The sequence below is a fragment of the Equus caballus genome, chromosome 11 (assembly GCF_041296265.1).
Source record: "Equus caballus isolate H_3958 breed thoroughbred chromosome 11, TB-T2T, whole genome shotgun sequence".
Taxonomy (NCBI): domain Eukaryota; kingdom Metazoa; phylum Chordata; class Mammalia; order Perissodactyla; family Equidae; genus Equus; species Equus caballus.
In genome coordinates this window covers 52,308,162-52,331,785 of record NC_091694.1, presented here as the reverse complement: position 1 = coordinate 52,331,785, position 23,624 = coordinate 52,308,162, and the positions used below count along the sequence as shown (strand labels likewise).

Genomic DNA, 23,624 nt, shown 5'->3' with positions numbered 1-23,624 from the left:
CCATTTAGTATGAAGGCTGCTTTAAAAACACCTCAAGACCTTCCTAAGATTTTACCCCCATTGCAAAGACATACTCTTGATTTATGTTAGAAGATCTTGTGCACCATTCAAACATATTAAGCACACACTTCATTCTTAAAAAGTAATATAAAATGTTGAACTCTGAATTTTATCGTAGTAATAGCTATAGGGTATGTGTTTAAATTCACAGAGACAGATTAATGCACTTACCAAACCTCCATTGCCTAAAAGTAATTATAAGTTTTCTAGATTGACTGCCAATATGAAATGGGCCCCAAAGAAATCACCCCTCTTTACTGAGACAGAACAATAAATCGGTTTTCCTGAATACAGTGGGCAAAGAATCCAAGTTCCTGACCCTGAATATTTCATTGGTAGTGTTCTATGCAGTAGGGAACAATCAGGATGACATTTGCTGAAATGTTGGAGATTTATAATATAATAGCTTGAGCATATGTGCCAAAAAATAAAAATCTTAAATCCTATCAAATCAAGATTAATTACCTATTAAAATACTAACAAATAGTATAGTACAGGTGGCGTAAGAAGCTGTCTCTCTTCATATATTGTTACAAAACAAGCTATTTTGGCGGTGACATGAAACATCGTGTATCTTCTATCTCACTCTCAGTGGGAAAACGGAAAAAACGGCTCCTCAGTCATTCTCGGTGTGGATTTTGGCATTTCATTAGGAAGTGCTATCACAAACCTTTTCACTGGAAAGCATATGCAAGTCTCTGGAAACTGCTAAATTTCCTGGCTTTGTACTACTGCCAAAAAACTGTGGCTTCTCCCCGTCATTAACTGCTACATATTTATTCCTTTCTATCTTTGTGGAGAGTAACCCGTACAGCACTCCCATGAAAAGGAAAACAGTAGTTTGCTTCCTCCTTCTCACTAGCTTTGCAGAAATGAATCCCATGGGCGAAATGTCTTCTTTATATTCAGCTTTAATTTAAGTTAATAGTTTTAACTGTGGACCAAGTGGTAAAAGCAGAAATGATACAACCATGATTGTATTTCTTCACTAAGGTGATTTTTGAAATTTGTGGGAAAATTGCTCATGAAATGTTGTCACTAAACCTTCTCTTGGGCTAGAATAATAAGTAATGGTGTTGCTAAGTTGCCTTCCGGCGAACAGTCAGCAAATATTTAGTGAGGCCCTACCATGTGCCAGGCATTCTTCCGGGCGCTGGCAATGCCATGGTGAACAAGCCAGTCCCTGACCCCCATATAATTACTCCATTTTCTTGTGCTAAATGTCTTTGGTCAAAATGTCTGTTATTGGTAGATGATGGAAAACAAGCACAGAAAACAACTATTGAAACATTAATGTACCTAAAGTAGCCTCATGATTTTAAAAGTAAGTAACGGGATGGAAGCATGTTAGTTTTTAAAAAGTGCAACATTTTGGAAAATTTAATAACTCAAACTTATACAAAATAAAATACTTCAGTAGGCTGATCTATTTTTCAAATTTGTCGGTTTAGGTCCCAATTTTCTTAAACAAGTAAATATGCCTTACCTGCTCGCGTGGTGTTCTAAAGCCCTTCATTTGGGGAGTTTCGCTCTCCTCCCTGTCCTATGAGAAACCCAGCAACATGCCATTGTTTTTCTGAGACCCTGGACTGTCTTGCTACGCAGGGTGTAACAAGCTGTACCTCTTCATTCGTTTTTACAAAACAAACTCTTTAGCAGTGACATGAAATATCATGTCTCTTCTTTCTCACTCGCAGTGGGAAAAGGAAAAAAAATGTTGCTTGGTCATTTCTCTTTGTGGATTTTGGCATTTCATTTGAAAGTGCCAATAGGTATTCATTTTTTATGTTGCTCTGGAAAGCTTTAAGCAGCCTTCCAAGTCACAAAGCAAACTCAGTCCCTAACAGTTCTCCAAACTCAGGTCAGAAAGGTGGGAAACTTTTGTTTTTCTAGGCAGGGAGTGCATGAATAATACACTTGCAACCTGCTTAGCTTCCCCACGTTCTCTAGCCAGCTTCCCCGCTCGGAGAAATGCACATCAATCTGTCGCTGATGGTCAGCAGAGCAGCGAAGAGCCAGTGTTATTGTGAAGCTGCAGCGGAACGGCTTGCTTCCCAGCTGGTGATCAATCTGTGTTAGACGGCAACATGTTTACCTCTCCAAATGAGCTGGACCCCTCTGCCACACATCTCTGCCAACTTTCAAAAGAAAGAGTCTGTTTCAATTCTTTTCGGGGGTAAAGACAAAAAGTCTGTCTCCCTTTACACAACCAGCTATTGAAAAATCCATGCAAATATTCACAGCCAGTATCCTAAGGAAATTGTTTGGAGAGGTCAGGAAGTTGTGCTAAAAAAAGAAAAAAAGAAGATGTGTATTTATGTATTCACACACACGATAATAAATATCTTTCGGTTTGCTTCTGTAAAGATGATGTGCTCATGATCCTAGTTGTACCATCTCTGGAGACTTCTCGCTTCAATATGAAAAGATCCTGGCGTTTAGGATTTTAGTTGACTTCTCCAAGCTCCAGGTGAAGCCAACATTGTCATACTGCTGTGAAAAATCATCCAAAACTTTTAATTGAGGCTTATTACTATTATTAGTTAAGGCAAGATGACCAGGTCTAGGCAGGAAGTAGTTTCGCTGAATCAGTGCTAATCGGAATGGGCAATGTCTTACTAGTTGTGAACTTTTAAGAGACCTTTATTAAAGTTCACCAGGGCAGAGAGATGCCAGCGTAGTCCAGAAACCAACGTAGAGCTGAAGAAAGAACTAAGAGAAGAAAGTGTGACAGATGATGTGAGTGAGGAATGGAGCGAGAACCTGTGGATGGGAAGCGGAGGTGGAAGGAAGGTCTTTCCTAGTTCAGCTCCGTGCTTCTGGTTCTAGTTCAGCTGTGTTGAACTAGCTATGGTACAGCGCTGTGGTATGTTTGGGGTAGATGTGAATGAACGAATGATGACAAGGAGGAGGAAATTATTCATGGATAGAGGGAGGCAAAGTGAAAAACTGAAGAAGAATCCAAAAGAAAAGTTGGAGGGGTCTGCCTTGTGGCTTAGTGGTTAAGTTCGCATGCTCCGCTTCGGCGGCCCAGGGTTCGCAGGTTCAGATCCCAGGGGCAGACCTAGCATGCTGTGGTGGCATCCCACATAAAGTAGAGGAAGATTGGCACAGATGTTAGCTCAGGGCCAATCTTTCTCAAACAAAAAGAGGAAGTTGGCAACAGATGTTAGCTCAGGGCCAATCTTCCTCCCACACACACAAAAAGTTGTATCATTTGGTGGGGATTCAGTAACGCCAATTATTGTGTTCTTGTCTGTGATCATGTTAGCCCTCTGCATGAACAGATTCTGTTGTCCTTTAGTACGCAAGTATAAAGGAGCAATGGGACTTTTTGCACTTTGGTCAGGGCAGGTGGGGTACCTCATTTCTCCATCAAGAAGAGAGATCTCCAGACCCGTGGAGGAGCTAGTAAAAATAAGGTAGATAAGATGGAAAGAAGGAAACTCTGGAAAGAGAGGGTGGAAATCACTTTGGCCTCAAATTGCTGCTCAGCTAGGTCATTCTTCTTGAGCCGTAGAAGGGATTTCTGGTTAGTACACAGTTATGTTAGACGAGCTGAATAGTACCTTCCAGTATGATACTGCCCGTGAAATCATAGCAGACTGCACCACGCTGCTGGATTTCAAGTTCCTTTAGGATAGAGACTCTGTATCCTCCATCTTTGTGCTCTCCACTTACACATAGCAGACACACAGTGGATGCTTGGTAAACGAGTGACTCAATCTTGAATTCTGTTTTGGCAAAGGGAAAAGCATTGAGGGCCCTCCAGCTGCTTTCAGTAGCTGATTTAAATCTTCAGCCCAAACATGAATGTTCCCAGCTCGTAGGAATAGTGGTGTTGCCCTCTTGGGCTGAGTATGTGATGCTCTTAGTCCCTAAGCCTGCCTTTGAAGGTGATGTGCAGGAAGGACATATTACAGAAGGGCATGATTATCTTCTTCCGTATTAACTGGTATGATTATTAGTATCTTCTCAAACATCAAAGCAGCTCTCCATAGCCCCACTGGCTCTTCCATCTGTGAAATTATCTAAATAGTTATCGGTCTATAGCCATTTGAGTATCAGTGAATTTATATTAACATTAATGCCCACTGAGACTATATTAACATTAATGTCTAAATCTCACTGACTCCCCTCTTTGAATATTTTATGAGTCCCAAGAGGATATCTCACAAGTCCTCAGGAATCTGAGCTGTTAATACACCGCCACTGCTGCTCACCTTTTCCATTTGGAGACAGTGCTTGCCTCTCGCCACCGTGACTTCCTATCACCTCTGATGTTCCCAGACAACTAGTTAAATTTGCATAAAGGAAAGGGGACTTCTGGGTAATGTGGATGATGGGCAGGAAGGGATCAGGATTAAACGAAGGGAAACCAGTTAGGAAGTGGTTTGAAATAGTTTAATCAAATGAGATGATGCCGGGCTAGCCTGGAATGATTTGGGGTTGGGGAAGATACGGAGCGAAGTGGACAGATTTGAAAGGAGGTAAAAATCAGTAGGACTTCATGACTGATTGGCTTCTGGCTTGTGCAGCTGCATAGATGCCAATAACATTTATTGATACAGAGCACACAGGAAGAGGAAGTTACATAATGGTTGAATGAGAAGACATTGAGTTCAAAAGTGCCTGAGGTACTCTCAAGTTAAGTGTGTCAGAAAGAGTATGCTTCCTTTGAGTTTGGAGCTCAAGGGAGAGCTATAAACTTGAAGTTTAGATCTGAGAGTCAGTATATGGATGGTGATCAAAGCTATTGTACTGAGCACAGAGAAGAGCTGATGGCCTGGGGCAGAGTTCTGAGGAACACCATTATTTATTGGAAGGGTGGTGTGTGCTAGCAGCCAGAGAAGTTTGAGGAAAATCAGGGGAACAAGGGCAAATGATATTTTGACTAAATTTCTCAGGTTCCTTCTCATTCTATTCTGTTCTGTTCTATCTATCGTAGCTTTGCCTTTCCATAGTTAGAATTATTAATTGTTTGCATATATCTTTATACCTCCCGTTTGGCCCAATGTGGAAATGGCAAGCCCAGCTTGGAGGTGAGGGAAGCAAGTGAGAAGGGTTAAGGCACAGGAGTGGAATCAGCCCCTGGATGCTGAAACTGAGAGGAGGTCAGTCATAGTGACATGCAGGAGGAGTGGGTGTAGCTTTGGGAAGATTGAAGAGCAATTAGGATGTGGGGCTAATGTTTTAAGTATTGGGAAACTACTGAAGATTGTTTAGAATGACAGTGACAGTAAAAAAAAAAAAAAGTGATTGAGGGGCTGGCCTGGTGGCGTAGTAGTTAAGTCTGCATGCTCCACTTCAGCAGCCAGGGGTTTGCAGGTTCGGATCCTGGGCGTGGACCTAGCGCCACTCATCAAGCCACGCTGTGGCGGCGTCCCACATAAAGTAGAGGAAGATTGGCACAGATGTTAGCTCAGTGACAGTCGTCCTCAAGCAAAAAGAGGAAGTTGGCAACAGATGTTAGCTCAGGGCCAGTCTTCCTCATACACCCAAAATAATAAGGAGTCATTGTGGGTTCAATCAGCAGTATTGTGCAATAGCGTGGATGTCAGTGGCCAGTTGGAGACAGCTGTGGTAGATTGAGGGTGAAGCTTTGATTAAGGTGGTGACAATAAGAGTGGAAAGAGGGATACATTGGAAAGAGAAAAAGGGGGAATCTACAAGCCTCGGTGATGGATCTGAAGGAAGGTCTTAGGGCACAGAATGAATAAGAGATTACTCCCAGCCTTTGAGCCCAGATAACTGGGTAAGTAATGGTACCAATGGCAAATCTCCATATTTTAGAATTAGAAGATGTCTTTAAAGTCATCTAATTCACTTCTCCATATAGGATCGAATGAAGTAACTCAGGTTGGAAGCCATTAGATTGTGAACGTAATTCTCAACTCTTTTCTTTGATTTCCCTTCTTTCTGCCTCTTTCCTAGAGAGATTTGCCAGGGTTCTGGATGTGGGTTAGTTTATGCCACCAGAATACTTAGCCTCCAGCTTTCCCTTATCCATCCTGACCAAGGTTTGAAAAATCCCACCTGGAGAGGGACGTACCAACAAAATGCCCTTTGCCATGTATCTGTTTTGTTTTTCTTGTACACTAGGGGACATTTTGGTGAGAATTTTAAAAATGGTAGTATATGGCAGTATGTCCTGGCTCCAGACCTCCCCCTCACCCCGTCAGGAAGGAATATTGATGGTGCTTTCCTGATAAAAATTACAGAATTTATATGGAGGAAAATAATAGTGATAGTAACCAACAATTATTATAGTGTGGAGAAGACATGGCTTTTGAAGTATTTTGCAAAATGATAAAAACCTCGTAATTGTTCAAAAATATATCATTCAACTGTGTTGTGTACTGCTATGTTAAAATAAGTATTGTGTTAAGCAATGATCTACGTTAAAAGAAAAACTGTGTTAGCATCAAAAGAAATAATGATCTTGCTTTACTCTGTTGTGGGAAAATCATCCGTTGTAGCTGATTCAGTTATGCACGCCACATTAAGGAACTGGAGTATGTTATCTAGAGTGAGGACCAAGCTCCCAGGGAATTGGCGAATAATATGTGAAGGACCAGGGTCTAGAGAGGGGCTCAGCAAGCTCTGCCTGCTGCCTGTTTTTGTAGAGTACACAAGCTAAGAGTGTAGGTTTTTATATTTTTAAATGATTGAAAACACCCAAAATCAGAATATTATTTCACAATGTGAAAATTATATGAAATTCAAACTTTAGTGTATAAAGTTTTTTATTTTTAATACAGCCGTTGCTTGTTTGATTACATATTATCTATGACTGCTTTTATGCTCTAACAGCAGAGTTGAGTAATTGCAGCAGAGACATGTGGCCTGCAAAGCCTAAAATATTTACCATCTGGCCCATTGCAGAAAATATTTACCAACCTCTAGTCTAAGGTAGTGTTTCTCAAACTTTAACATGCCTGTGAATTACCTGGAAATCTTGTGAAAAAACAGATTCTGAGTCAGGAAGTCTGTGCTGGGGCCTGAGACTCTGCATTTCTGACAAGCTTCCAGATGATGCCAAAACTACTAGTCTTTGGATCATACTCTGATTTGCAAGGACCTAGAGGGGGAAGAAAATAAGTGTGTTGTGAAGGAGAGTATTGAAATTTCAAAGTGGGAATAGGCGTGTTTTACTTTATTCCAGAGCCCAGACTGGGCCAATGGGTGCCAGCTTTGGTTCCTAGGAAGCACTTTCCGATGATTAAAGGTAATTAGGGAATCATTGCAGTGGCTACAAGTAAAGGTGAAGCTGGAAGCCTTAGAGAGAAGATTCCTAAGTTGGGCAAGTGGCTGGACTTTCCCCAAAGTGGAGGGTGGTAACTGAGATCTCTTCCCAGTTAGTTTCTTTGATTGACAATGGAAAGATGAAGAGAGAATATGAAGGTGAGAAGACAGAACTGAATTGCTCACAAATGCAAGGCCTAGTCTCACAGATATGGTATTGATTGGATTAATAGCTCTTAAATGGCACAACAGCTAGTTTACCTTTGTTAACAGGAGTAACAGACTATGGAGGCCTTGAGCTGGCCTGGTGGCATAGTGGTTAAGTTTGTGCTCTCCACTTTGGCAGCTGGGGATTCGCGGGTTCAGATCCTGGGCGCAGACCTGCACACCACTCATCAAGGCATGCTGTGGCGGCATCCTCTTTACAAAATAGAGGAAGGTTGGCACAGATGTTAGCTCAGGGCCAGTCTTCCTCACCAAAAAAAAAAAAAAGAAAGAAAGAAAGAGTAGGTCTTGAAATTAGAAATAAGAAATTACCAAAATTATAAATTCACTTGCAGTGTTGAAAAATAAAGCCAACGAGATTTAAAAAAACAAACTACGGAGGCCTAACATTAAAAAAACTCATAAAGAGTAAATGTTTAGCTGTCATTTTTATAATTTAATTTGTACCTTACTACTTCTTGAGTCAGCCCTGGTGTGCACTGAAAAGTCTGCAGCTGTCAGACGCATACAGTGTTGGTTGTTCACTTATGAAGCAGTTAAAAGGTAATCCCTGCTCTTCTTCCTCTCCACTTGGGTTCATTTCTCCCACATCCCTTCTCTGAAATCTATTAATATCAGCCTTATGAATGGATCCAGGCTTGTAGCCGGATCTCCCAGCTGCAAGTCATTTTAGGCCCTGACGAGTGAATCCTCTTGTTAATGGCTCCTTTAAGAAGTACTGAAAAAAAAGGAAGAAAGAAGGAAAGAAACTAGCCATTTTGAGCAAGCCCGATAAATGTTGGAGACTATAGCACATTTAGACAGATGAGTGAGTCATGGGTATTTAAGCAACCTGATATTTAGCTATTGATAAATACTTTCAAAACCATAAAACTCATTAAGTTAATAGTACAACTATCTGCACAGAATTCAATGAGTGGCTATAGCAGTGGTCTCATTGTATTTTTCTACTTTGAATGCTTTTCATTTCAGCTTGTCACGGGCCTTTAAAGACATGATTTATGCTTCCTAATACTCCAGGGAGGTTAAGTATTTTCATATTTATTGCGCGGAAGAGCATTCTGTGATTGCTTGCCTGTCCTGAAATCAGTTTGGCTGGAAAAGGACACAAGAATTCTGACCTCAGCTCTGTATCCAAACCAGGAGTCAGCACTTGAAAAATGTGAATCAATATCGTGCCTAGAGAGTTTGTTTCATTCTGCTAACCTGGGGAAAAACAGATGGTGGGAGGCAGCGTACACACAATGCTTCTTTTTCTTTTGTAAGTCCGCCTTATCCCCACATCCCAGAGCTCGGCCATGTTGCTACAGGCCAAACATCTTTCAGCTCCTTCCGACTTTGAGATGGTTCTTCATCATCTCCTATATTATGTTCATCACCATCATAATTGTTATCCGGATTATTAAGACCCAAGGAGCACAGAGAGTCTAGATTCTGTCCCAGGCATGTTGGTGATCTTACCCTCAACAGATTTTCTGTGTAAGTATTGATATTTTTCGAAATCATAATCATTTTAGATGCCCATCCGCTCTTCGTTTTGTCTCACGTGTACCAGGTCTCTTGCCACTTTTACATCTAAACCCGTGTCCTTGCTGACCATGCCCATCTGCCGGCTCACTTCTCATTCACCTTTCATGCAGTCCTGGCTTATCTCTGTGGTTCTCTCTCTTTTGGCAATCAGAGGTGGGGTCCATTTTTAAGAAGAACATGTTAGGACCCCTGTGTGTCTTTCCATTCAGTTACCTGGTGGAATTATTTCCCTTTTGGCCCCAGTGTTCCCCAGAACCAGTGGCTCAGTGCCCACATTAATTCCTAATGGGTTCCTTCACTGAGGAATCCCTATGTTTCTTCCACCCTACCTACCACCCTCTTATAAATCTTTAAGAAAATACTATTTTTTGTCTCATGACTTCAATGCTCTTATTTTCTGATGGATAATGTTAAAATTCCTTACATCAGTATTTCAGGTCCTTTTTTAATTCAACCCTAATTTTTTTCTTTTTACTCCATGTAAGTTTCTCCTCTTTCAATTCCATATGTGTCTTTTACCTCCCTGTTACTGTTCCACGTGCTCTTTAAGCAGTGGGTATAAAGCATTATGTTTTTGCTCCATTTGGGGAGATGATATGTTCTCACAATGCCAATAAATAATGATGAAAGGCAGCATATAATTAAGTACAAACTGAGTCACACAGGTAAGCGTCACTTAAATCCTGGGCTCTTCAGGGCCGTGTCCTTGGTTTTCTCTGTTCTGCATGCTCTTACTGGGGGACCCTCTCCTGTTCCTAATGGCTAATCCATTCCTGTGGCTTCCACCTTGTCGTGTGCTCGTCGTGTTTCAGTCTGTATTTTTCCACAATCCCAGATCTGTATTTCCGGCTTTACTCAGTGTCTTCACCTGGAGAGGCACTTCCAATGCAATGTGTCTAAAACCCAATTCATTCTGTTCCCCCACAAACCTGGTCCACTGCTTGCTGTCCTTCTTGTTTATTGGTGTCACCATCCAGCTTATCTTCAAGGTTTGACATCTGCAGCCAGTCACTAAATTCAGTTGGTTTCACCTCTGAAATGTCTCTCACCTCTTTTCTCCCCACCTCTCCCATCCCTGCTTTCATCTAAGGCCAGTGTCTCCCTTTGAGAACTATGTTTTGCTGCAGCCCAGCAGCTTTTCCTGCTACCGGTCTTTCGGTGCTCCGGTCTGTCTTCCCCTCTGCTGACAGAATTAGCTTCTTAAAAACAAATCAGCTTGTGTTATTTTCATGCTAAAAACCTTTGGTGGCTCCTTGTCACTTTTAGGATAAAGTAGCAAGTTTCAGAGGTGGCGTACTAAAGCCGTCTTGAGCCCCAGGCAGCCTCATCTCTTCTGTAGGCTCACTGAATATGACAATCCGTTTCACACCTCTACCTTCTCACATCCTGGTCCCCCTACTTATGATGCTCTTCTTGCCTTGCTTTATCCCAAAGACACAGTCATGGATCAAATGTCGTCTTCTCCATAAAACTTTTTCCCACTTTCCTAGGAAGAGTTGGCGCCTTTTTTTGGGCCCCTATGGTGTGCTGTGCACCAATTAAAGTATTCATTATTTTGGATTTTTCCCCCATTTTAATATCTGCAACTCCCAGAAGTACTTTACTTTGTGTGTTCCTCAAGAAAAGGGACTACATTGGATTTGTCTTTTCACCTCCAGAAGAGCCAGTCCGTAGTTTTTGACTGAATGAATGAATGCATGTGTAATGAGCAACGTTGTGGGCCGAAGATACTGGGAAAAGCTTTCTGATGGAGGATCTTTGACTCCATCTGAAACCATTAATTGAGCATTTGTTCTATGCAAGTGCTCACAATCAAGTTATAAAGCAGGGATACTTATTTCCATTTTGCAGAGCTAGAAACTAAGACTTGGGTTATTTTTACTTAAGACTATATAGCTAATAAGCAAGAGAGTCATGATTTGAACCCAAGTTGGTCTGGGGTCCAAGCTCATGCCTTGCCTACCATGTCACAGAATAAATCTTAAGAGTGCATTACAGGGCCCTCCGTGAGGACAGTGATCTCATGATTATAAAGCACTTGGGTGCTCACAAACGAAGCCTGCAGTTTGTAGAGGCCTAGAAATGTTTTCACAACTGGTTTCCCTGACGGCATCTATATCTGTGCAGCCTTAATATTGTTTGACTCACAAAAGAAAGCTGTTGATCCAGAATGAACCAGTTCAACGTTTCTTCCCCTCCATCTCAGGAGTATTCCACAGAGGAAAATGTTTTAAACCGCACCTGAGCTATAAACAATTTATTCTGAAGGTAACAGTGTTAGTATTGCAGTATGTAAACCTTTAGCTAATAAAAATCAAAGTAGCCTAATTTGGAAAGTACACAGAAGGTTAGAGGGAAAGCTTGTAAATGTTTTCAAAGACTCTGTATTTAATTCTAACACCAGCCAGCAAAATAAATAGTCCAGCTGCTAGTTCTGAAACAGACACGTGTTAGAAATGAAATGTTAATAGTTTAAATGTATTGGTCATTAGAAATCAAAAGAAACATGAAGTACACTTTCTAGTTTATGAGAAACAAGGTGAAAGTTCCCCAAACACATTTGTGGTAACTACGTTTAAAATTGCTTCCTCATCTTTTATTTTAGTGGCTAATGCTTAATACGGTATATGTGTAACTATAAGGCCGCTTTTTTTTTTTTTCCTGTTTAGATGCAAAGGTTTGGAAATAAACGGAGAGTGGAAATTAAGAGATGTTAAATTCCACTTTTCCATGTGTCCAAGCTGTTTGCTGTAGATTGCAAGCTGCATGCCAGACTCTTCTGAGGAATGGAAGGTTACTTTCAATAATGTGCTAAGATTGACCTGAAAAGTTTAGCCAACACATCTGCTTGCAAGCGCTGGCCCGGTGTGGAGAGGCGATACTGGAATGAATTAACTCTGTTTGGTACTCTGAAATGTTTTCTCCACATCTTGTGTCACTGTAATAAAATTTATAAAATCCATTGGAACCTCTTTATTTTTCCTTGAGAACTTGAAACAAGGAAGAACTAAGTGAAAAAAAGAACCTATGAAACAGTGTTTTCTCACTTGAAGCAAATGTTAAAGAAAAGCATTAGAATTAGAATTTTATTTCTTTGAATGTTTGTTTTTAACTTAAAATTATGGCGGAGTTGTGTCTCTTTCACCCATTACAGTGGTGCAATTTTTAAAATGTTTGATTTTATTGTTAGAAAACCAGGAGACTGAGTGGAAGGGAATAGACTATGTGCTGAGGTACTCAGCATTGCAAAACATTTTATGAAACTAGATGTTATTCCAGCAACTTTCCAACTTCAGAAAGGAGAGGGAAGGGAGGTTTCTGGAAATTTCTGCAAGCACAGTCTAGCACTCCTGGTCCTGACACCATGATGTTAGTGCCGAGATGTTGAGCATTGTTATTGCTGTTAGCCTGTTAATCTTAACAAGTCAACTTTGCCTTGTCACTTTTCCCAGGAAAACTGAGAGGGGGCCTGCCTTCTGGACAGAGATGGTTAGAGTTTCTCTTTGAGGCCGTGAAAAGTTTTGGAGATAGATAGTGGTGAGGGTTATACCACATTGTGAATGTAATTAATGCTATTGAATTGTACTCTTAGAAATGGTGAAAATGGTAAATTTTCTTATGTATATTTTACCACAGTTTTTAAAAATTAATGATGTAATATACCAAAAGCCATTGAATTATACACTTTAAATGCGTGAATTTATGGTATGTGGATTATATCTCAATAAAACTGTTACCAAAATCAAATACTGGGGGCCGGCCTGGTTGTGTAGTGGTTAAGTTCACGTGGTCTGCTTCAGTGGCCTGGGGTTTGCTGGTTTGGATCCCAGGTACAGACCTAGCATGCTTATCAAGCTGTGCTGTGGCAGGCGTCCCATATATAAAGTAGAGGAAGATGGGCACAGATGTTAGCACAGGGCCAATCTTCCTCAGAAAAAGAAAAAGAAATCAAACATTGGGGCCAGCCCAGTGATGTAGTGGTTAAGTTTGCACACTCTGCTGTGGTGGCCCAGGCCTTACAGATTCAGATCCTGGGCATGGACCTACACTCTGCTAATAAAGCCATGCTGTGGAGGTGTCCCACATACAAGATAGAGGAAGACTAGCACAGATGTTAGCTCAGCAACAGTCTTCCTCAAGCAAAAAAAAGAAGAAGATTGGCAGCAGATGGTAGCTCAGGGCCAATCTTCCTCACCAAAAAAATGAAAAATAAAAAAAAAATCAAACACTGAGTGTAGTTAGGGAGTGGGGTGTTCTGATTAACTGAGGTTAAGGACTAATACATTTGCACTGTATTAGTGCAACAAGTGAAAGGTACTGTTTCATGGGATATAAGAATATGAACTTGAGAAACAGTTTTTGTGCTTCATTGGGTTATATATTGTTTTAGTTATTATCTTTAGAAGTATGACACTTTGCCATCCACAGAGTGTCTGAATAGAGAACTGTGTTGTCCGGTACACTGGCCACTGGCCACACAGAGCTCCTGAGCACTTGAACTGTAGCTTAGCCTGAATTGAGATGTACTGTATGCGCAAAATAACACTGAGTTTCGAAGATCTGGTAAGGTGAAAAGAATGCCAAATATCTTGATAAGAATTTTTATGTTGATTACGTATTGAAATATAATATTTTGGATATATTAGGTTATATAAAATATACTATTTAATATATTTGTGTTTCTTTTCACTTTTTTGATGGGGATACTAAAAACTTTTTTAAATTGCTTATGTGGCTCATATTACATTTCAATGAGACAGGCTGGTCTCGAAATCAGAGTGATCCACCCAGGATTCACATGCTTTGAGAGAGGTTAAGAATCACTTCAGATGACTAAGTCGAATTCAGAGGAATTCCCTGCATTGGCACAGATGTTGAGAGAATTTATCTCCTGAGGGGTGGCTGCCCCTTCCTCTCTAATGCAGAGGTTTTGGAAATGGCAGACCTGGGAAAGGTCCTTCTCTCAGCGGATGGAGGGCTCTGCAGAGCCAGCAGGTCACCGGTCCTAGGAGTCCAGTTTGACCTGCTACCGCACGTGGTTCCGTAACACAAGGCAGCTCAGCTGAAACATAGTGCCAGTAGGTCCTGGACGTTGGGTTGGTTCATTGGCAAGAGGAGCAGGAACAGCAGGGGTAGAATCACAGCCTTTGACAAGAAAGGAAAGAACCCTCACTGGCAGCAGACGCCCCTTTCAACTCTATTTTAAGAAAATTAAAAATGAGCGCCTTGTGCCTGGGGCTCCCTCCCTAGCGAAGGCACCCCCAGCCTCGTAGGATGCTGGGCTCCTGGCAGGGATACTCCCTCGGTGTCCGCCTTCACAGCAGCCCTCTGGCACAGAAGCTTACTGTGTCTGCAAGCCAGCCTTACCACTCTGTTGTCGTGTGCGTGTTTCATATGCCCTGAGGCAGCCGCAGCCGCAGCCGAGCCGCTTGCCTGGGTTGTCCAAGTCATCTCCCTAGGTATTAATTATTCTTTTGGTTAATGCTCTGGTTACAAAGTTACACAGGTTTCAAGTGGTCTACCCCAAACAGTGTTTTCTACCATAAACCCTGTTATTTTTAGAGTCTGATTTTGCAGGATGTGAAGTTTTTCAGGAACGCATGTATCATATTATAGCAGAAATACCCATGTGAGCTTTGTCCTGCTCCTTTAGTAGACAAGTCTCGGGATACCAAGGTGACCGCCACTGCCACAATGGGAAGGTGTGTTCCTGGCATTTCACAGTAGACTCAGGTTGAGACTGTTGTATATGGTGATCAGGAATGGCTGGATTAGTAGTGTTAGTCTTAAGATACAGTGTAAGCAGGTCTTATGGGCTGCCTGGGAACTGGTCTGCCATATGCACATTGTTTCTATGGGAAGGTGTGTCCTGGCATCCTTGAGTTCCATACAAGCAACTCACTAATACACTTTTGGAGTTCATTCTCCTTGCAAATTGGCAAATGCCTGTAAGCCTCTTAGGAAACAACTCTCTCTCCTCTACCACCACTTAAGAAGGAGAAAATAGAATTGTGAACTTTCAGAAGCTGAAAGTAGTTGTGAATATCATAGAAATTAGAAGGTAATTAGCAGTAAAATATGCATTTCAGACTACCTTTCCACCTCTCAACTAATGCGTACATCTAGACCTAACTTACATTGAGTTATTTTGTTTTCTCAGGTCAGAACCTCTGAAAATCTTTAGAGAATAGCTTTTCCTGCCCCACTTCTTTGTTAACATAGGAGAAATCCTTCAGAATATCCAAGTTTAGGATTTGGGGGCTCCTTTGGCACTTTATCAAATTAAGAGACAGATGGGCTGGGTTCTGATTAGCAGGGTGCCTTTTCGTGGTTGGCTGATCCTACTTGAGAAGTGAGGGAATCAGGATTACTGTATAAAGGATGTGACCCGGAAGCCCTGTCTCCGTTGTGTGTGTGTGTTGTGTGCATGTGTGCCTCTGTGTGTGTGTATGTGTGCGCGCGTGTGTGTAAGAGAGGGGAGGAGAGGTTGAGATGGATTCGTCTGTAGAAGTGCAGGCCGCTAGATGTGTGTTTTGAGCCTTGTCTGCAGGGCTGACCTCTGTAACTCCAGGATACGCTGGGGGTCTGAGCTGAGCAGGACAGCAGTAGTCGAGTCTCTCAGGGAGGCTGCTTAGAGTTTCAGAAGGCTCACAGTTCACCTGTCGCTTAACTAGAAGGAAGAGCTAAATCCTGCACTGCAATTATTTTGCAAGTATGACTGAAGATAACATATTAATAAATTAAAATTTTGATCATAATAGATCATAATCAAATTTTTTAAAACAGTTTGCTTTTCACCGTGAAAACCTTCAGTGGTAATGTTTAAAGTCCACGTGGTGCTCAATAGCTGGTAGCCATTATCATTATTAAGTGCAGTTATTAAATGGAGTTCCACTCCCCACCCCTGCCACCGTTTCAGGCACACGTCTTTGTTTTAATGACAGTCAGAGGAATCGTCATTTATCATACGGATATTAATAGTACATGTAATTTAAAAATACAATGAATATATGAAATATGGTTAATTAGGCCATTGAAAAGAAACAACCTGGACTGGGGAATGTGTGATAAATTGAAAGTTTTTGAGATTTTGTAAAGGGTTGAGTGATGACTCCCTAAAAGATATTTTTTTCTCTGCACGACTTTGAGTGATACAGTATTATGTTTCAAACAAAAAGCCAGCTGATTAGAAAGAACATATTGACAAGAGGCCAGATTTGCTCATTATTTATACACAGGATTTGAAAGATAGACTTTGTCCCCATCAGAAACTATGGCCTGCATCCCACCCTGTAGAAATCCTGATCATTTGTCAGCATCAGCCACAAATGCTGTGTCCTTCATGAGTCTTTTCCTGTGCTGTCCCAGGCGGAGATGATCTCTTCATCCTTTACGCTCTATAGCACTTTGTGCCTCTCTTGTGTCCTGGGGCATCCTTTGTGTTGGATTATTTATAGTTATTTCTGAATTTGTTTTTTCTCTACTGAATTTCACAATCCTTAAGAGGACTGTCATATCTTTGCGTCTTTGAAAGTTATACCAAGTGCCTTGTACATGGACAACACCAAGAAAGATATTATTTTCACTTTTGGGTTGGATCCTCAATTAGTTTTACTAAGTTTGGAGAAAGTACACTTCAAATATCTACCATACCTGAGCAACCTGTCCAGAATACTTCTCTGAGAAAGCTGATATTGTAATTAGGGCTTGATCAGTAATGGGCCAAGGGTGATCCAGAGAGAGGAGGAGTAAGGCTCTAGAAACCAGAGATTCAGGATGGGAGAGGAAAGGATCAAGGGAGAAAGGAGCTCCCAGCTGTAGGCAAAGAGGGGGAGGCCAGGCACTCTGCTTGAGGCAGGGCTGCAGGAGGCCACAGGCACTGAGATCCTGGGAGGCAGGGGGAGTGCAGTGTTGGTCCATCCAGGCGTCTGTAGTGGGTTGATGGTTGTCAGGGAGGTTCAGCAGCAAGTTATGGGGACCCAACCAAAGGGCGCAGCATTTGGGGACAGACTGGTTGGGAAGGTAAGGTACGGCCCAATCCTACAGAATCAAGCAGAAACTTGGCCCCAGGGAACAAGGCCTGGGCCGGCTCCTAGCACCGGGCGCAAACAGCAAGGGCTTGGCAGATGCAGAAGTGCCCTGCTGCTGAGCTGTTCTGCTCTCGTCAGGGCTCCGACTGCACCCAGCCCAGCTTTAGAACTGAGGGCGTCACCCAGCCAGGGAGCCCGGGGGTTGCTTCATTGAGGGATGGGAAAAATGCAGTCTTGGAGCAATTCTTTCACAGCCTGTGGTAGGTGGCAGTTTTATGAGGTCAACACATCTGGAAAATGTTTAGGGACCATCAGCATACATAGATAAACGCTGGAAACCAACCTGTCATGGCTGACTGGTGTGTTGAAGGCCAAGTCACCGCCGTGCCGAGCTCTGTGGCAGTAGAAGATTTGCAGTGTCCTGTGTCTGACAGATGCGGTATGCTTTTCAATAATAATCAGCGGAAAGCTGGGATCAAAACTTAGTCCGTGACTGACATGGAGTGCATCTGAAAAGATCATCTGGTGCAGTGTCTGGCTGTCTAGCAGATAAAAATCTAACCTGTGATAGAGGATTTTTCCTTTTTCTTTGAAGGATCACTGACCTCCATGTGTTAACAAAAAGAAAAGAAAAAAGAAAACATGAAATCTCATAAAAATACGTCACTCGTATCAGATTTTCATGTAGCATCTTATTTTGAATTTTTTATTTTCCTCTTTAAAAACATAATATTTATTGGCTTGCTTTTTCACTATTAAACATAAATACAGAGATTTATAAGAAAAAATGAATGGATCATAATTTCCTCATTCAGTTAACATCTTTTGACAATGCTAATAAAGAAATGTATGTGTAAGGTTAGAAATTTCAGATAATACGGAAGGTACAAAATGGAAAGTGAAAGTTGCCTGTGATTTGCAGGGAAGTTTTATGCAGATATATGTATATGTGTGTATGGGTTAGTATTTTTTAAGAAAAAGGAAATATATGCTACACGTACTGTTTGTCTTTGGCTTTTTAACCTAATCATTCCTACAGATCTTTCCATATCAGCATGTGCACCTTTACCTAATTCTTCGCAGGAGCTGCGTAGTATTACATAGTATGGACTTACTATAGTTTAACCAGGCCTCTAATGATAGATCTTTTTTTCAGTATTTTTCTCTTCTAAACAGTACTGCGGTTTTTAACAAGCTGATTCTCACAACCACTGCTTTTGAAGGTTGGGGCATGTATAATGCAGAGGTCAGCAAACTTTTTCAGTGACGAGCTAGGCCGTGAATGTTTCCAGCTTTGCAGCAGGCCACCCAGTCTCCGTTGCGACTGCTTCCCTTTGCTGTTGGAGTGCAAAAGCAGCCATAGTTCTGTAAACAGATTGTGGTATGTCCATATAATCGAATATTCTTCAGCCATAAAAGGGAATGAAGTACTGATACATGCTATAATGTGGATGAACCTCAGAAACGTATTAAATGAAAGAAGCCAGACATAAAAGGTCACGTGTTGTACGATTCCATTGGTATGAAATTCCTGGAATAGGCAAATACATAGAAACGGAATTCAGATTGATGTCCGCCAGGGGCTGGGGAGAGGGGGCAATGGGAAGCAACTGCTTACTGGGTGTGGGGTTTTCTTTTGGGGTGATGAAAATGCTTTGGAACTAGATAGAGGTGGTAGTTACTCAACTTCGTGAATATACTAAATGTCACTGAATTGTTTAAAGTCATTAATTTTGTGTTATGTGACTTTCATCTCAAAGTAGCCATTTTTCTCTGGGGGAAGGAAGGAATATCTATATTAAGATTTCCTTTCTAGATTCTGTAACCGTAAGTTAATAAATTGTTATTTAGTATAAGAAATTCGAAGACCCACAGTAGCTGTCACAGAAGGTAGGAAGTATATGATTCGGTCATTTCCTTCAAGAAACCTTAATGTAGCAAGGAATTTGGTGTTAGGTTCAGTGCTACGACCTGAAAGCTAGTTGGGAGGCTATTGCAATAGTCTAGTAGCATTTCTTCACTTTGAGGGAGAAGCTGAGGAAACTATGGACCCTTCACCCCCCAGAATTTATGTACATGTACATACATTATGCCCATGAAAATTCCTGTTCACTCTCCCATGTTGAGAGACCCTGTTCTAGCTGAATAAGGTGAGAGCCTGAACTCTCGGAGAATGGCAGTGAGCAAGTGAGGAGTCCAGGGTTTTGAGTAGCTTTAAGTTCTGTAGAAAAGTCAGTAGGATGAAGACTGAAAAGAAGCCATTGGAATTCTCAGTTAGCTCATTGATTTCCCTCAGCAGGAGCAGTGTCCCCAGAATAATGGTGCCACAAGCCCTGTTGTAACGGGTTGAGAGTAAGTGGGGGTTCAAGTCGTGGAGGCAGAATTGTAGACTGACTTCTCAAAAGGGTTGATGTTAAAGGAAAGAAGAAAGCTTTAAAAGCTGAGCTTGAGGGATAGTTTTTAATAGGAAGGGAAAGATGTAAGTATGTTTGCAGGCTGAGGACGGAGCCCTCTTCATCTTCTTGAAGTTGCAGGAGAGAGCTGTGGGTAGAGCAAGGTCCAAAGAAGCAGGGCGTACTGGGACCCAGCAGATAGGTGGCGGGTCCTCCTTCTAGGAGGAGAGAGAACATATGGACAGAGCTGATGGGCGCCTATAGTTTAGAGGTGGAAGGGAGAGAACTTGGCAGCGTTTTTTCCTAAAGGACCCTTTTCTCTGTGAAATAATTGATGAGAGCACCTGCTGAGCCTGAGAAAGGAGGTGGGTGTGGGGTCAAGGGCTTAAGAGAATTGCGGGGGTTTGGGCAGCTGCTGCGGGCAGGGATTTCTGAGAGTCCCTGGTGGCTGATGTTCAGTGTAATTGATGAGTTCCCAGGACTCATTCAGTCAACAAGTGTTTACTGAGTGTGGTCCATGTGCCGTGGGTTACCCACCTAAGAATACTTGTTGACATCATGCTTTTCTAGCATTTCAACAAAGATGTTGTGAAAGAAAGTATGAGAAGTGTTGCTAATTCTTCATTCATGCAGCCCAGCACTCTTATTGCCGAAGGTAATTACAGAAGTAGCTTCAGCGGGTTGATTCATAACAGTTTAATTCCACTGCACGGTACTACAATAGGTTAGTCAAATGGACAGCAGTGGTGACCTTTACACAATTGTTGACAAGTTAACCTACACTAAAATAAAAGATAATTCCTAATTCACACAGATGATTCCTAATTCATCTGGCATTTTTGTGAATCCTACGAGATGCAGCTAAACTAGACATGTGTTCCTCCTCTCTCTCCTCCTTTCCCCTATTTATTTGTGTGTTTTAGCAAAAGCCAAGCTCTGTAAGAGCAAGAGAGAGGTCTGTGAGCTCAGAAAACACAGCCTTCTTAGTGGAGGTGGAGGTGGTCCTTTAAGTTTGGGGTGAATCCTGAGGCCATTGGCTGTTCACAACCCAGTGACCAACTCTGGTAACAAAGGTTTTCAGTACCCAGTGTGAGCAGCCCTCGCCTTCTTAGTGCTGAATATCCGCCTCCTGTTTGTGGTCGTTGTTGCTGCTGAAATTCAACCTCCTCTTGCCACCTTTCTCCTATGAATGATCCCGGCTGATGCCACACATTTTCTAGAATCCATAGCGCACCCCCTCTTGTTTAAAAAGGTGATTGATTATTAACAGGCTTTCGTAAAGCAAGTTAGAGACTGTTAATACTCAATTAAGACAGCTAATTATAAATTAAAAACATTTCCCATTTTTCAGAAAACTGGGAAGAGCATGATAAAAGAGCAATTTCTGAGGGGAAAGTAGTCCCTTGTATTTTGTTTCTTGAATCAATCCCTGGATTTGTCTTTTCTCGTTTGTCTTTAGAACCATCTTCTAGAGGATTTATCCTGTACTTTCTTTTAGTGTCTCGTTTTTCTTTAGAATAATATTTCTAGTATTGACTCAATTCTCAGAACTCTCTGAAAAAGTTTTTGCTACTTAGGGAAGGAATGATCAATTTAATCAATTATGATGTGAAAACTATTTTTCTTTTTTCAAAATAAACACTTTCAAAATGTAAAATTTTTCTCTGGGGGAAAGAAAGAATACCTGTATTAATATTGCTGTTCTAGGATCTGCAACCATCAGTTAATAAATTTTTAGTTAGTATAAAAAATTTTAAGAACCACAATAGCTGTCACAGAAGGTAAGACGTGTACAATTCAGTTATTTCCTTCAAGAAAACTTACCGTGGCAAGGAATTTGGTGTTATATTCAGTGCTACTACCTGAAAAGTAATTTTTAATCAGCAGTATATGCTGAATACCTGCTGTATGCCTAGCAGTGTCGTTGACAGTGTGGGTGTTAGGAGAGAATTATAAAATGCGGTCTGAATCTTCAAAGCCTGCATTATAGTCAGGGAGGGAAGACTAATAATACACATAACACAATCAGCAGATAATACAAGACTGTGTGAATAAGCACTAAGTTGCATTGATATATTAATTTAAAAGATCAAGTTCACTGTTGTTGGGAAGCGCAGATAAGAAGGAAGATCTTACTTGGAGTGAAAGTTCAGATGTGCGCGCCTTATCTCGGGCAGTGGGTCTCAGCTTTTGCTGCGTATTCAAATCACCTGGGAAGTTTTTGAAATCCTGATGCTCAGACTCCACCCAATACCAAGGCAAGGGTCTTTCTTCCAGACACCAAATGTGTGGTGTCTTTTCCGACACCAGTTCTCGGATTCTCTGACACCAACTGGGTGTCCTATAATCAATTCAGATCTGACACTAATTAGCATCAGACCCCACAGGTTTAAGGGCTCAGTCCCACAAGACTCTCCTTCCTTCAGACACTAGTCACAAGTATTGGTATAGTCACAAGTAACTGGTCCTTCTGTCTGACTTGACTACAAAGTTGGGGAGTCCCACAACCCTTCCCGCCCCCGGGTTTGATAATTTGCTGGAATGACTCACAGAACTCAGGAAAATACTATAGTTACTATTAAAATTTGTTATCAGGGATACAGATGGATAGACAGATGAGGAGGTAAATGGGGTGAAGTCCAGAAGGGTCCCAAGTGCAGGAGCCTCTGTCCCTGTGGAGTTGGGGTGTACCACCCTCCCAGCATGTGGATGCTTTCACCAATCCAGAAGCTCTGTAAATCCCATTGTTTAGGAGTTTTTATGGCGATTCCATGACACAATTATGATTGATTAAATCATTGGCCGTTGGTGATTGAACTCAGTCTCCAGCCCCTTTTCTCTCCCCCGTGGTCCAGGGGTGGGACTCAAAGTTCCAATCCTCTAATCACATGATTCCTTCTAGTGACCAGCCCCCATCCTGCAATTATCCAGAGAGCCACCAAGAGTCACCTCTTTAGCATAAACTCAGGTATGTTGAAAGGGGCTTGTTGTAAATAACACAAGACACTCTTATCACTAAGGAAATCCCAAGAGTTTCAGGAACTCTGTGCCAGGAACTGGGGATGTAGACCAAATGTATTTTTTATTATACCACAGCTAATTCAAGTTAGAATTTGTGGGAGTAGGAACCAGGCATCTGTATTTTTAAAGCTCCCTGAGATGATTCCAGTGTGCGGTCAAGTTTAAGAAGCATTGTTCTCGGGCAATGGTTTTAAATGCTTAATATTAAAGAAAAAAACAAACTAAAGCGTTAGCCCTGCCATCACTCCAATTAAATCAGAAACTCTGAGTGTGAGGCCCCGGGATGGTGTCACTTAAAAGAGCCTCAGGTGCTTCTCATGTGCAATAAGAGCTGGGAAGCGTGTGTGAAGTGATAGTGGAACCTTCACATCGGCATGGCTCCAGAGATACCTGGAGATAGAGAACCAGAGCTCAAGGGAAATGACTGCCTGGTATTGTCCACTTGGGGGTCATTGTCAAGTTGTAAATAAATCTAAGAGAGTCATTACCATTATAAACAAGAGGGCCCACAACAAAGGCTTGAGGAAATCCCAAAGGAAGAAAAGGTACCAGCATAGAAGCCAGAGGTGCAAGACAGCAGAAGCACGTTTGTGTGTTTTCATGGGATTCGTAGAGGACAGTTTCAAAGCTGAGGTGGACAACCTGTCTGAAAAGCCATGCAGGTTGTATAAGGTGATCAAGAAGAAAAGCCATTGCTTTTGTAATAGTTGTATCCCAAGGCGATTGATGAGGGAGCAGTTTCACTAGAGTGCACTGGGGCAGAAGCCGGGTTCTAGGACCTTATTTGAAGAGGCCACAGGAGTAGACCCCAGGTGCCAGGAATCTGTTAGTGAAAGGAAGGTGCAGACTAGAACAGGAGAGAACTCCTGAGGGCCTCAAGGTCAAGTGAAGAATCTTGAGGTTTTGTTTTATGATTGAGACACTAGGAGAGGAACCCAGACTGAAGTGAGTGTTTAAAGGCAGAAAGAGAGGTGCCTGGAGAAAGGAAAAGAAGATCAAAGGTGCTAGGAAAAGAGGCTCTTGTCCACCAGCCTTGTCACAAGTCTGCAGGGAGGCACACTGTCCTTCCTCAGGCTGTGGGAAGGGATGGAATGCAGAATTCACGCATCAGGTATCAAAT

The 23,624-nt window shown here is 41.8% G+C and overlaps 1 protein-coding gene across 3 annotated transcripts in view; it reads left to right on the top strand.

The window, feature by feature from the left end:
* Nucleotides 1-23,624, top strand: part of STX8 (syntaxin 8) — a 242,768-nt gene that overhangs the window by 96,878 nt on the left and 122,266 nt on the right. The window contains exon 7 of one of the 3 annotated variants that reach the window (XM_023653498.2): nt 11,730-12,807. The exons of the other annotated variants lie outside the window; for them this stretch is intronic. Within the exon in view, the coding sequence (XP_023509266.1) occupies nt 11,730-11,749 (20 nt within the window). The 3' untranslated portion in view covers nt 11,750-12,807. Of the gene's footprint in view, nt 1-11,729; nt 12,808-23,624 lie in introns of those variants that run through there. 3 annotated transcript variants of the gene reach the window in all.